At 35.5% G+C, this 13306-nt stretch overlaps 1 protein-coding gene across 6 annotated transcripts in view; it reads left to right on the top strand.

The window, feature by feature from the left end:
* Nucleotides 1-13306, top strand: part of LOC145291061 (colorectal mutant cancer protein-like) — a 608255-nt gene that overhangs the window by 561474 nt on the left and 33475 nt on the right. For all 6 annotated transcript variants that reach the window (XM_080136573.1, XM_080136584.1, XM_080136579.1 and 3 more), the window contains 2 exons: nt 11165-11367; nt 12674-12940. In XM_080136573.1, the coding sequence (XP_079992699.1) occupies nt 11165-11367; nt 12674-12940 (470 nt within the window). The remainder of the gene's footprint in view (nt 1-11164; nt 11368-12673; nt 12941-13306) is intronic.

Here is a 13306-nt window from a genome sequence, read left to right as displayed (position 1 = left end):
GACTTACGCTCATTGAGGACAACCTGGATTCTTCTATAATGTTAGAAGGATTTAATTATGTTAAGCATTCGTCCAGTAATACCATAGATTTTATTTTCATGAGAAGACCATCGTGCCATACCCTGTCAAAAGCCTTAGATATATATAGGGCTACTGCCCTCCCCTCCCCTGCCTTATTCAGTGCTTGGTATATACGTTCAGAGATTACAGTTAGAATATCTGCAGTAGAATGGGCTTGCCTAAATCCATATTGATGGTCATACAGAAGTTTAGCAGCTGTAAGGTGGTGGACTGGAGCTTGATTAATTTAAAACTCAAATATTTTGGCGAAAAGCGGGAGGAGATTAATTGGGCAATAATTTAATGGATCAGTTCGTTCGCCAGAGATTTTGTAAACTGGTACCACAAAAGCAGTATTCCAGCTGTCAGGAAAGCAAGATTCGGTAAGACATTTGTTAAAGAGTTTAGAGAGAACTGGAGCAACCTCAGTAGAGCATTTTTTAATAGCACAGCTAGAATGAGATCAGGTCCACATGCTTTTGAGGTGTCTACGTTTTTTATGATATCATGTACTTAAGAAGGGGTGATTTTCAGATCATCTAGTGTGGTTTCTGTCCACAGAGGAAAATCAGGGAGGGAACGGTTTGCTGGGTCCAAGGTAGAGTTTGAGGGAAAATAACAGGTAAACATGTTAGCTTTCTCAGTCGCTGTACAAACAACCTCATGATTGTTGGATAGTGGGGGAATTATTGATTGCCCATTATTTACTACACTATTGTAGATTTTCCAGAAATCATGAGTTCCTAATTTCTGCGCTTCAATGCATTTCCTGGTAGTTTCAGTATATTCACTCTTAGCTGTTGCTACTTCTTTCTTACAATTACTTCTAGCTTCTATATACTTTGTTTGTACAGGACTTATGCTGGATAAATCTATGGTATGCATGTTGCCTCTGAGCAATGGCAGCTGCGCAAGTAGAAGTAAACCATTGGGGAGGGTGTGGTTTGCTATAGAACTTCTGTGTAGGAACATATGCTTCAATTGCTGCTTTGAACCATTCAGTAGTTTCATTTGCACACTATTCTGCAGGAAGAGAAAAGATATTTCCCCATGCGATCGCTAATGGCATCCCAGTCAGCCTTATTTTAGTATGTTGTCGTTTTGAGCAATGGCTCTTCAACTTGGGGTCGAGGGTTTAGAGTGATTCTATCATTATCACAGCATGATCAACATTCCTAAGTGGGCAATCAGCATTTGTTACACAATCCTTAGGATCTCTTGTCAGAAATAGATCCAGAAGTGAGGCTTGCTGGTCCTCGCGATCTGGGAGACGGGTCGAGAATGTTACTATGTTAAGGAATGAGATATAGCAAAGTTATGGATGATGTTACTAGCTATGTCAGTGTAGTTAGAGAAGCCAAGAAAATTTCTGTGGTGGGCGTTAGAGTTACTAAATACATGTATTTGGGTGCTAGTGTCAAGGGAGAGTGCTACATCTATGCAGTCAGAGACATGATTGGTTACAGTACAGTCCTGGGTTGATGGAGAGCAATAAAGAAAATACATTAGCTAACGCTATGTTGTACATTTAGTTTAAAGCACATGAAGTCCTGGTCACCTTATTCTAGTTTAGATTCCCTAGACATGGGGAGAATGTTACAAATATAGACTCCAAGTCCGTTTCTGTTAAAGTCCTTACAACAAAGTGAAAGATAACCAGACATGTTAAAGATGTTAGAGGATGGAGGAGTGCAAGTTAGTTTCACTTAGTGCTAAGATATTTGGGGAGTTTGCTAGGAGAAATGATTCTACATCCTCTAAGTTAGTTCTAAGTCCTTGGATATGTGTAAATGCAAGCCTCAAGGGAGACGTGAGTGTGTGTCTGGTTTGAACATTTTTTTGGATTGAGCTATCATTTTGTTCTATTAAGTAATTTCAGATCTAGATTGAGATGCTAGGCAAAACATGTGCATAGGCACCATCATGCAGCACAAGTAGACCATCAGCCGGCTCCTCATCCACAGGAATGTGGCCTCAGGAATGCTCACCAAAGATGAGTGCAAGGTGCCTTTCCATGCGTGACATGGCACTGCAAATATTTCGATATTACACAGCTGATGATAGAACAGCCGCTCTAAGCGCTATCAAAGGGCTTCTGTACTGTCAGTTAGAAACAGCAACCAGCAACTGTAAAACCGGTACCCTCAAACTTATCCGACAGGAGTGGCCCAGTCCAATCATGTTAGCATATATGGTAAATAAGCACCCCCAAGATGCCCAGCTATAGGAGAAAGGAATAAGGCAAATGTAGGGGACGGCATTCATTGCCCTAGTCAGGAAAGGCTAAGCACTGGACATCTCTAATGAGTCCTTGTGGCTGCACCTCTGCTCCTGGCTAATAGGCAAAGAAGGAATATGGAGTATAGATAGGCAGAGCCTATCTACTCCTTAAGCAGTTTAGGTTTGCAAACCAGTGATTTGATCAAGTCACCAGCTCTAGGGAGGTTGTCGTCCAGGAATGAGGAGGCCTCCCTCCCCTGTTTGATGCCAAGATGTATGAGGTCAGTGGCACAGGTTTACAAATCGGAGCTTTCCTTATCCTAGATGGATGACCTAACCAGATCTACTGATCCATCAGCACTGAGAGGGGTTTTCCTGCACCTGGTTGCATGGATAGTGAGAATTGATAGAGTTAGTATCAAAGAATTAGTATCTGTTTTGAAGTTATACTCCTCAGAATAGAATTAAGATTGCTTATGTTTTTAAAGGAGGTATGTATGAGTGTGCAGTGTAGATTAAAGGTGAATATCTACAAGGTTTAAGAAAAGATCAAATGTGGTTTGTGGATTAGTGATTAATTGTAAAATTATAGTATAAGGGTTAGGGTGCATTTAGAAATATGCTTTAGGTATTAGTTTTCAAGTAAAGATAATCACCAGCACTTTATCCCATCTAATGAAAGAAAGATATAGTTGCTAGTTAATACAGATCACTTATAATCTGGGCACAAACTGTGGCTATTAGTTATCTATTTTACAGATATTCTTTATATAAATATAGGTTAAGCTAATGCATCCCTTAGCAATAGAAATCTATAGATGTTTCGTATTTATCGATTTTGAAGAGGTCAGCCTACTAAAGTTTAGGACCGGAAGCTAAACCCTCCTCCCAAGGTACATGCAAAGTATGTGATTTTATATCAGCTTGGGGAGAAGAGCAATTGGTTTTTTGTCCAGTTGAAACAGGAGAGATGATATACTTACAAGAATAAAGCATTAATATACAATATAGATACAGGGATTTGGGGAGGATTTAAGAGTATAAGGATTTTTAATGTTTATCATGCAAAACAGACAGGAAGGCGTCTTGGAGGCAAAGCATTATCCCTTTAAAGCAGACATTTAGAAATAACATTTGTGCCAGTCATTTTAGTAACATACATCAGTAAGTAGTATATCGATACTCTATGGCTGACTTGGATAGCTTCCGCACATTTATATCAGATCTACCTCTGCATTCCATGTTTAAAAAGGATGTGTCCTCTATAGTATTAGACCTGACAGAATAGTAAATTGTAGATATAGACTGTTTCATACCCTCGAAAAAATTCCAGCAAAAACCTAATAGCCAGCCATGGTTCTCTCCGGAATGTGCTGCTGCCATTGCGCATAGAAATCACTTTTTCCATTACTTCCAACATAATAGATGTACTGAGACTAAAGCCGCTTTCAGAACTGCCAGCAACCACTGTAAAAAAGTAATAAAGAACGCAAGAGAGTTGTATGCTCAGTTCATCAAGTCCAAAGTAGCTGAGCAGCGGCTTGGTTCCCACCAGTTTTGGCAAATAGCAAACAGAATCCTGAACAGAAGAGTGTGCTCCATCCCAACTTTTATAAATGGACCTGAGGTAATCTCATCAGCATCAGACAAAGCCAAACTCTTTGCCAAGAGCTTTGCAGCTAATTCTAACCTTTACAACCAAGGCTGCCAACCTCCAATATTATCTCCTGTATCAGAAAACATGCTATGTGATATACAAGTATCTGTATGTGATGTTGCCAAGCTAATCAAAAACCTTGATCCCAGTAAAGCAACTGGCCCTGATGGTATTCCAATTATAGTACTCAAAAGACTTCAACCAGAACTTGCGCCCATCCTTACAAAACTGTTTAAACGTTGTCTTAAGGAGAATTGCTTCCCAACACCCTGGAAAATCTCATCAGTGTGCCCTGTATTCATAAATTCAGGTGAACGGTCATCTTCCTCTCAGAACAGACCAATAAATCTCCTGTACGTCATAAGTTGCTGGAATCCATGTTAAATGGAGAAGTAATCAACCATCTTAGCAAAAATAACCTTCTAAGTGACACGCAATATGGTTTCCGTTCTGCTAGATCTGCAGCAGATGTGCTTACAGTTATATCTCATAGAATTAGCGAATCTCTCGATGGAGGCTACCTTTCTAGGGCAATTGCTCTTGATATATCAAAGGCCTTTGATAGAGTATGGCATAAAGGGTTACTTCACAAGATCTCCAGCTACGATATAGCTGGAAATGTTTTTCCAATTATTAAATCATTTCTCTCTGATAGGCTCATAAGAGTAGTGGTTGATGGGTGGAAATCAGAAGCTCACAGTATTAATTAATTGGAAAACCTCATCAGTATGCCCTGTATTTAAGAACTCGGTGATAAGTCATCTCCCTCTCAGTACAGACCAATAAGTCTCCTGTGTGCCATGAGTAAGCTGCTGGAATCCATATTAGAGAAGTAGTCAACCACCTCAGCAAAAATAACCTTCTTAGTGACATGCAATATGGTTTCCGTCCTGCTAGATCTACAGCAGATGTGCTAACGGTTATATCTCATAGGATTAGTGAATCTCTTGACAAAGGCTTCCTTTCTAGGGCAATTGCTCTTGACATATCAAAGGCCTTCGATAAGGTATGGCATGAAGGCCTACTTCACAAGATTTCCATCTATGGTATAACTGGAAATGTTTTCTCAATTATTAAATCATTTCTCTCTGATAGGCTCATAAGAGTAATGGTCAATGGGCAGAAATCAGAGGCCCACAGTATTAATGCTGGAGTTCCTCAAGGGTCAATCCTGGACCCAACTCTCTTCCTGATCTACATCAATGATCTCCCAAAACACATACTTAAATCATTCGTTGACATCAATGCTGCTGACACGACCATCTATGGCAACACATCAAAGGCTGTAAATGACAAAGTTCTATCTGATTCTCTCTCCTATGATCTTGAGCATGTGGTACAGTGGGGGAAGAGATGGCTGGTTACTTTTAATGCATCTAAAACCAAGCTCCTATCTTTACATCATCAATGTTCTGATCCCCATCTAGCATCAATTGAAATGGATGGCTCTTGTCTTGGGGAGTCTCCATGTTTTGACAAGCTTCTGGGTTTGACCTTTACTCCTGATCTTAAATGGAACACATACATCAAGTCTGTTGCAAAAACTGCTGGATTCCCTCTATCGAGCTAAAAGACTACTCACACCTGAGGGTATCCCGTACCTCTACAAGGCCACCATTCGCTCATGCATGGAGTGTTGTTGCCACATCTGGGCTGGTGCATCTACCACTAGCCTCTCCATCTGGGATAGGCTCCATAAAAGAGTTTTCAATCTAATCTGTCCCACTTTATCAACTAAGCTCCAGCTCTTGTCCCAGCATCACAATGTTGCATCTCTGTGAATGTTTTAATGGAATGTGTTCTGATGAACTCGTTGCACTTGTACCCCTTACATATCTCCGACATACCCTTTCAGCAATAAGATCTCACCCTTTTACTGTTGAGGTCCCTAGATGCCAAAAAGCTTTTTATTCTAATAGTTTCTTCCCTTGAACAGCTGGACTTTGGAATTCCCTTCCTGTTACCTGCTTTCCTGGTCATACTGATATGCAGAAGTTTAAATGTAACATAAACCGACATCTTGCTAATCTTTCCTAGACATGGTCTCAAAAAGTAGCCTTTTTCGTCCAAGTGGTGATATGCCTTGTTAGGAGTTAACGTGAGTAAAATAAATAAATAGAGCTGGTATAGTGTATATGTGAGTATATTTATCATACAAGTGAATGTTAAACATAAAAAATGATAGACATGAAAAGTAATTATAAATGCATACTGAACAGGTGTGGGAGGTATATGGTATATGGATCTGCAGAATAGATTTCCACATAGGGGTCAAGGAGTCCGGAGTCGGAGTCTAAGATATCAAAAGAGTGAGAGTTGGAATTTTAGGAATACAAGGAGTCGGAGTTGGAGTCGGACTTTCACCATTCGACTCCACAACCCTGCTTCTTGGTATGATTATTTATCATGAGAAATGGAAATTCAAATTAAACAACTTGAATGTAAGCGTGACACACAAAATAACACGCCGTAATTAAATATTAATATATAGATTATAGGTTGGAAAAATATGGAATTTCAAAAAGATATTTTGATGCTTCTGCAGTGTTATGGAATTTAAAACAAATATATTTCAAGTAAAAACACTATTTCATATATATGCCATGTTGAAATTAGTATGAACTAGCAGGCCGCCCAGTGTTGCCTGGTCGTAAAATATGCATAAATATTATATTTTAATTCATGTAAAAACAGAGACATGTGCATGTAAGTATTATGTTTTTTTCTAAACAGTTCACTTCTTGTCAGAAAGAAATCCTCCAAAAATTCGAGTTGAGATTGAAACCAAAACCTAAAGTATGATACGATAAGTACAAATATGATAACCATTAGGCCAGCTTGACATAATTTTTAAGAATAATTTTCAAACCAGCTTATTCTTAACATAAGTAATCTGTCATGTGAACCATTCATGCATGCACAGTCATGAAACAGTTGACAAACAGATAAAAATCTAATGATCCCATATATCAATTTTTCAATTTTAACCTGTTAGCAGCCATTTTTTCCAGATAAAAACTGATGAAAATGTTTTCCACATATCTGAATACCCTATAGACCAAATTTCAAGTCTTTAGATCAAAAATTTGTTGAGTATATAGGTTGATAAGTGTTCACACACACACACAAACATTCCCACTTTTATCTATATACTAGATTACAAAAAATGATTTAGTAGAATATGTGCTAGTTCTATTTTTTACTAAAAAAATTATAGATACTACCAGTTGGACAGTTTCTATTTTGAAATAGTAGATTTTAATTGAAAGTAAGGGGGATAAATCAATTTGCCATACAGAATTGACTGCAAAGAACTCTTCCTCATTAAAACCTACAATAAAACCATAATTCAATAAATTTTATTTTCACTTATATTTTTTTTTTTTTGTATTGGATCTTTTTGCATAATTGGTCCACTGACTTAGTCTGATTTAGACCTTAGAAGTCACCCTTATCCATTCGTTCCAAAAATTCTCAATGATTATTCATTACATTTTTCTGAAATTTTGTATGAAGTTACAACTAGGCAAGGGAGGTAATGTAACATTCTCGGATTTTTGAGAAAAAAATTCCGGTTGCGTCCCAACGGAGTCAAAATGGCCAAAAAAAGATTTTTCAGGACATAAAATATTTTCTGACCATTAGATTTTGCTCAAAATTACCCAAAAGCTAGACCATGTGGATATACATCTGGAAACGTAATATTTTATCCTGGGAAAATTTTGGTTTCGCCCCAGGGGGTCAAAAGGGTTAAAAATGGTAATTTTTAGCCCAAAATGGACAAAAATAGCATTTCGGGACATAGAATTTTTCTAACCATTAGATTTTACTGAAAATTATGCAAAAGCAAGACCACATAGATATACAGCAGTTGATGATGGGAAAATTTTGGTTGCATCTCCAAGGTCAAAAGTGGTCAAAAATATTTGGGTTTTTTTTTAGTCCAAACTTGCAAAAAATAACATTTTTCAGGACATAGAATCTTTTTCAATCATTAGATTTTGCTGAAAATTACCCAAAAGCATGACCACGTGGATATGCATCCGGAAATATAATATTTGACCTTGTAAAAATTATGGTTTCGTCCCCAGGGGGTAAAAAGGGGTAATAAAAAAAAAAATGTGGATTTTATGAAATCAAAATGAAAAATTCTGGTTTATTTGTTTCTCTGTCTCAGATAAAATATTTTTAGTTATTTCCCTTTAATTGTTAAGTTTTTATTTATTTTTTTTTAAATATTGCTCCTATTTACTTGCCTCCTCACGAGGACAGAGTTAGACACATGGTCGGTTATTAATGTGGGAAAAATCTAACTCACCAAAAAGGGGAACTCTGGATAGGAACAAAAATAAAAAAATTACCTCAGTCTAGAAGGAATGTTTTTTTCTACATTGAATTTGAACGAAAAATGATTTTTTGGCACTTATACATTATACGGACGGCGCCATTTTTAGGGGCAATAACTTCAATTTCTTCTTGGAATAGTTACGAAACACTCCCCTCCCATGTTAAATAATAGGTTTCTAAATAATGCTTAAACTTTACATTTACCAAAAAAAGTAATTGAATTGGTTTCTCATCTAAATTTAATAAAACAATTTCTTCTTGGTCAAATAACATACAATATAAACAACAAAAAAAAAAAACACCAAAATACTTGAAAAGTTTTTGTATAAAAATGTATCAAAATAAAATTGTAAAATCATTTATTGAAAAAAATACATTTTTTAAATTAAAGCAACATTACTTAGCCTTTTAGCTAGGAGCAAAGTGTAGTATATGTTCTGATAATACACATTCTCTTTTCTGACCTCAGTGGAGGAGAAATCCTTCTAGACTAAGGCAATTTTTATTTTTGTTCCTTTTCCCCAATTAAAAACCGACCTTGTGTCTAACTCTGCTGGGAGCCAAGTAAATAGGAACATTGGATTTTTTTTTTTCAAACATTTTAACGGAAACTCATCATAAGAAAATAGAATTTTAATAAAAATTAAAGCAAGATTGGATTTTTTTCAAACAATTTTAAAACATTTTTTTAAGTGAAGCATCATTGGATTTTTTTTTTCAAAACAATTTAATGGAAAGAAGTCGCTGTAAGAGAAAAATAGAATTTTAATAACCAATTGTTTGAATTAAAGTAAAACTATAACAAAATATAGTTTTAATTATCGTCACTGTTAAATTAGGTTGAAAAGTTTTGGCACCTATCGGTCGTTCATTGAAACCCAACAAAACAAAATAGCCTCACCGATATAATGTATAGGTGTCTTATATTTTGATACAATAAATGTTTTTACAATTTTATTTTGATAAAATAAATGTTATTTAGTGCTTTTGTATTTAACGACATGCACTATTTGTTAAATAGTATTTACAAGTTAAATTCAAGTTTTACAATATCATTTTTATTAAATTGTTAGGTGAAAGTACAGAATAGTTATAAAAAAAAAAAAAAATCAAAACACCCTCTCCTTTCCTCCTCATGTTAAATAATAGGTTTCTAAATATTAACGTTATTATTTCAGCACGGGTCATTAAATGTAAAAGTACATGTTATTTTTGTCGCATTTCACTCATAAACACTAATTTCACAAATTTCTTTTTATTAATAACTAGCATGGTTGCCCGGCGTTGCCCGGGTGATTTGAGGTGTATGCTGAGAAAAAAAAAAAAAAAGGTCAATTTTTTTTAACTTTGATCCCTATTATGACCCCTTAAAATTTATTGTTTAGGGCTCAAATAAAGTTATTAAGTTAGATCCATGTCCAAGGAATCTATATCTAAAATTTCACGTGTTTAGACCCAAAATTGTAGGAGGAGTTTGGTAGAGTTCTCAAAGGTCAAATCGTTGAACTTTGACCCCTTAATTGCCAAATTTCTGTCCAAAAACCAATCACATCGATTTTCCCAAATCTCAGTACCCTGTATATCAAATTTCGAATCTGTAGGGCTTAAAATTGACAGAGTTATTGCGTAGGGAAATGTGCACAGACACACACACACTTTCACTTTTATATATATATATATATATATATATATTGTTTTTTGTAATTTTTGGATACGTTAGTATTTTCGCCATGACAATTACGTAGGTACAATTTGTTTTATGTGAAATTCAATATTTCGTTCGCTTAAATAATATAGAAACACCAACTGCCTGTTTACCGCAAAAAGTGTGGCTTCTTTTTTGAATTTGGTCTTTTTTCTTAACATTTGGCCTTGAAAAATAATCATAGTCTGGCAACTGTACCTCGACCCGTATCATACATAAGTGGCAACCCTGCTAAAACTTACTCTTTTTAAGTTATCATTTTTTATTATTATTACAAACATGTAGTAGAGATAATTTTTTTTGAAAAATGCCGAAATCATTTCATTCTAAATAATTTATGTGACTGAAATAGGAATTAACACCACAATCCGGCAAATTATTCATTTTTTTTCATTTAATAACAAAAATTATCAGCATTATTCGGTTTTCTAAAATTTTCAAATTTATTTCTTCTTCATTTGAACAAAATTTCTATAAATTTTATGTATTCTGGTTAGATAAATTGTTTTAAATTTTTTTGAGATGAGGATTGGTATTAATTTTGATTGTTGGGACTATTGCTCTCATCTTGGTAATTGTTCTCACAATAAACTCTTTGCCGACGCATAGATTTTGCTGAAAATTACCCAAAAGCAAGGCTATATGGAAACATAATCTTTTACCCTGGGAAAATTGTGGGGCTTGTGCCCGGGAGTGTTTTAGGGGTAAAAAACACCCCTTTTGGGGTTTATTTATATTTTTCTCCCAAACTTCATACTTGTGTCTAAATAGGGGGTTTGAATGGTACCAAATTCAAATTAATGCATCATGAAATGGTGTCATTTGACTGTTTTATCCTGATGTTATACATTAGGCCAGGGGTTTAAATGGGGAAAATAGCCAAAATCAGTCAGGGGACCATACAGTTTTTGGCTTGTTTTTGTAATTTTTACTATTTTCGACATGACACGTAAGTATGTAATAGTGGTTTCACTTGAAATACATTTGTTTGAAATACCATTTTATTGTAGAAGTATCAATATTTTATTTCATTTTAATCATAATGATCATCACAAAGAAAAACATATTTGATGATGTCATCATTGTTAGTCACCTATTTCTCTGTTTCTCGTTTTGATAACCAAACTTCTTGAAACGTGTAAATAACAGGCGTTTATGTATTTTGTGCATTGCAGCGGCAGATCTCGGTCAGGAACTTAATACGGAACTTTCTCACATGGTTGGGGACTTACAGCGTGTTCTCGATCAAAAGCATATGGGCAGTGAAGATGAAGATGCAGGGGAGGAGGAAGACGAGGATGAGAAAATTGAGGTTGAAAAGTTAAGTTTTCACGAAAAACTAGATGAAAATGACAGTTTGGAGGAAAAAGCTATCCAGGTAATTATATAAGGAGAGAGAGAGAGAGAGAGAGAGAGAGAGAGAGAGAAGGCTGAGATAATGAAATAGAAACTACTTGATAAAAGGGTTATATCCCTGAAATATTGTGATATTCTAGCTTAACATATGATTAATGATCAAGAAGAAATCTAGAAGCAAGTAAGGTTTAATTATAATCTGTAAAATGTTGCCTTGTTATTCAGTATTAATTCTTACAACCTGGTATATTTCTGTATTATCATCATCATCATCATCATTGTATAAGTTGTGTATGTATAAAACCATATCTTAATAAAATCATATTTTTCACTAATAAAAGCGGTTTGGAATTAAGAAATGAAGAAAACTGGCTCAACAATTTTATATACTTGAATAGATCTTGGTATAGGCTAATGTATATCAATTTATTTTTGACAAAAAAAGGCAACAAAGTAAATATTGCTTAGACTGTTTGATTGGATTGATAAAAAGTAGTAAAAAGAGTACAAAAACATTAATTAAATGTAAGACGTATTTTTGTTTTTTTTGGGTTTTTTTTAATCGAACCGTAGTGTGTTATGCACTGATGAAGCTTCTTTGTGAACGTTTGGTAAGTTTTGTATACCATAAATGTGTATATTTACAAAAATGGACTGAAACAATTGTTTGTAAATAAAGTATTTTTGAATAAATTAGGATTATATCATATTCATATATAGGTCAAGTCTGCCATGCAATTTTTAGAAAAACTATTTTTAGTAGGGGTCGCCAGTTGAGGAAAAAAGTTAATGAGTGTTGAGTAGATTATTAGACAACACCGTGATGATCGATATGGTGCAACTTGGGTAAGATTTGATTATTTAAGAGGATGGATTAAAAAAAATTTATTTACATGAATTTTGAAAACGACCATGTTATAGTCAGCTGGGAAGCAGCCCCATCGTATTGTGTTCCATAGACGGACAGTTTTAGGAAAGAAACTTTGCTCATAAAATTTTCAATTAATTTTAGGCACTGACAGAGAGTAAGAGAAATTATTGACAGTTGTTGTGGCTAGACGAGTATTTGCTGTGAATATTTTGAGGGGGGGGGGGCCATAGATTGAAGCTCAGTCGAGCACCTGCCTTAAAAAATAATGATAGAACAGAGATAGACTCGTAATGTCTATTAGAAAGTAGGGAGCCGAAAAGGTACTTGCCCACTAGATTTCGAAGACGGTTTTGTATCCTGACTGTTTGAAGTCTTGTAATCTATTCTCTCTTCTTCCTTTTTAGGATTTACATTTTTGAACGCTGTATTGATCAATTTTTCTCATCTTTTCATGAAGGTCTGCAAAGAAGTCGAGAATTTACATCTTGACTCATCTCCAGAACACTCACAGCGTAAAATAAAACCCATGTTTCATCCGCCACCACCTCCAGCTCCAGGACTCAGTGAGATTCCAGACGCCCCTCAGCTGCAAGCAGAAGTCACCAATCTGCAACTGGAGAATGGCATTCTGCAGGACCAAGTGGCCCGGCAACAGGCGGACATCAACACGGTCAAAGTGCAACTGTCTTCCATGAGGGATGATCGAGACAGGTTCAAGAAAAAGGTCTTTTTACAATTATTACTTCAATATGCATTCATGGCTGAGCTCATGTCTTTCTTTTTTTTTATTTCCGCAGATTTAATTTTAATATTCAACTCGTGCACTTGTCATGTTTCTGAATTTTTGATTATTCAGACTACTCTTCTTATCTCAAGTGATATTCTCACAATATTTCTCGACGGTGGCAATCTTTCTAGGGCAATTGCTCTTGACATATCTAAAGCCTTTGATAGGGTATGGCATAAAGGTTTACTTCATAAGATCGCTAGCTATGGTATAGCTGGAAAAGTCTTCTCAATTATTAAATCATTTCTTTCTGATTGGTTCATAAGAGTAGTAGTTGAGGGGAAAAAATCAGAAGCTCACAGT

Source organism: Euprymna scolopes, chromosome 2 (assembly GCF_053919585.1).
Source record: "Euprymna scolopes isolate OS-2025 chromosome 2, ASM5391958v1, whole genome shotgun sequence".
Taxonomy (NCBI): domain Eukaryota; kingdom Metazoa; phylum Mollusca; class Cephalopoda; order Sepiida; family Sepiolidae; genus Euprymna; species Euprymna scolopes.
The sequence above is the reverse complement of the archived record's forward strand: the minus strand, read 5'-3'. Positions and strand labels throughout refer to the sequence as shown.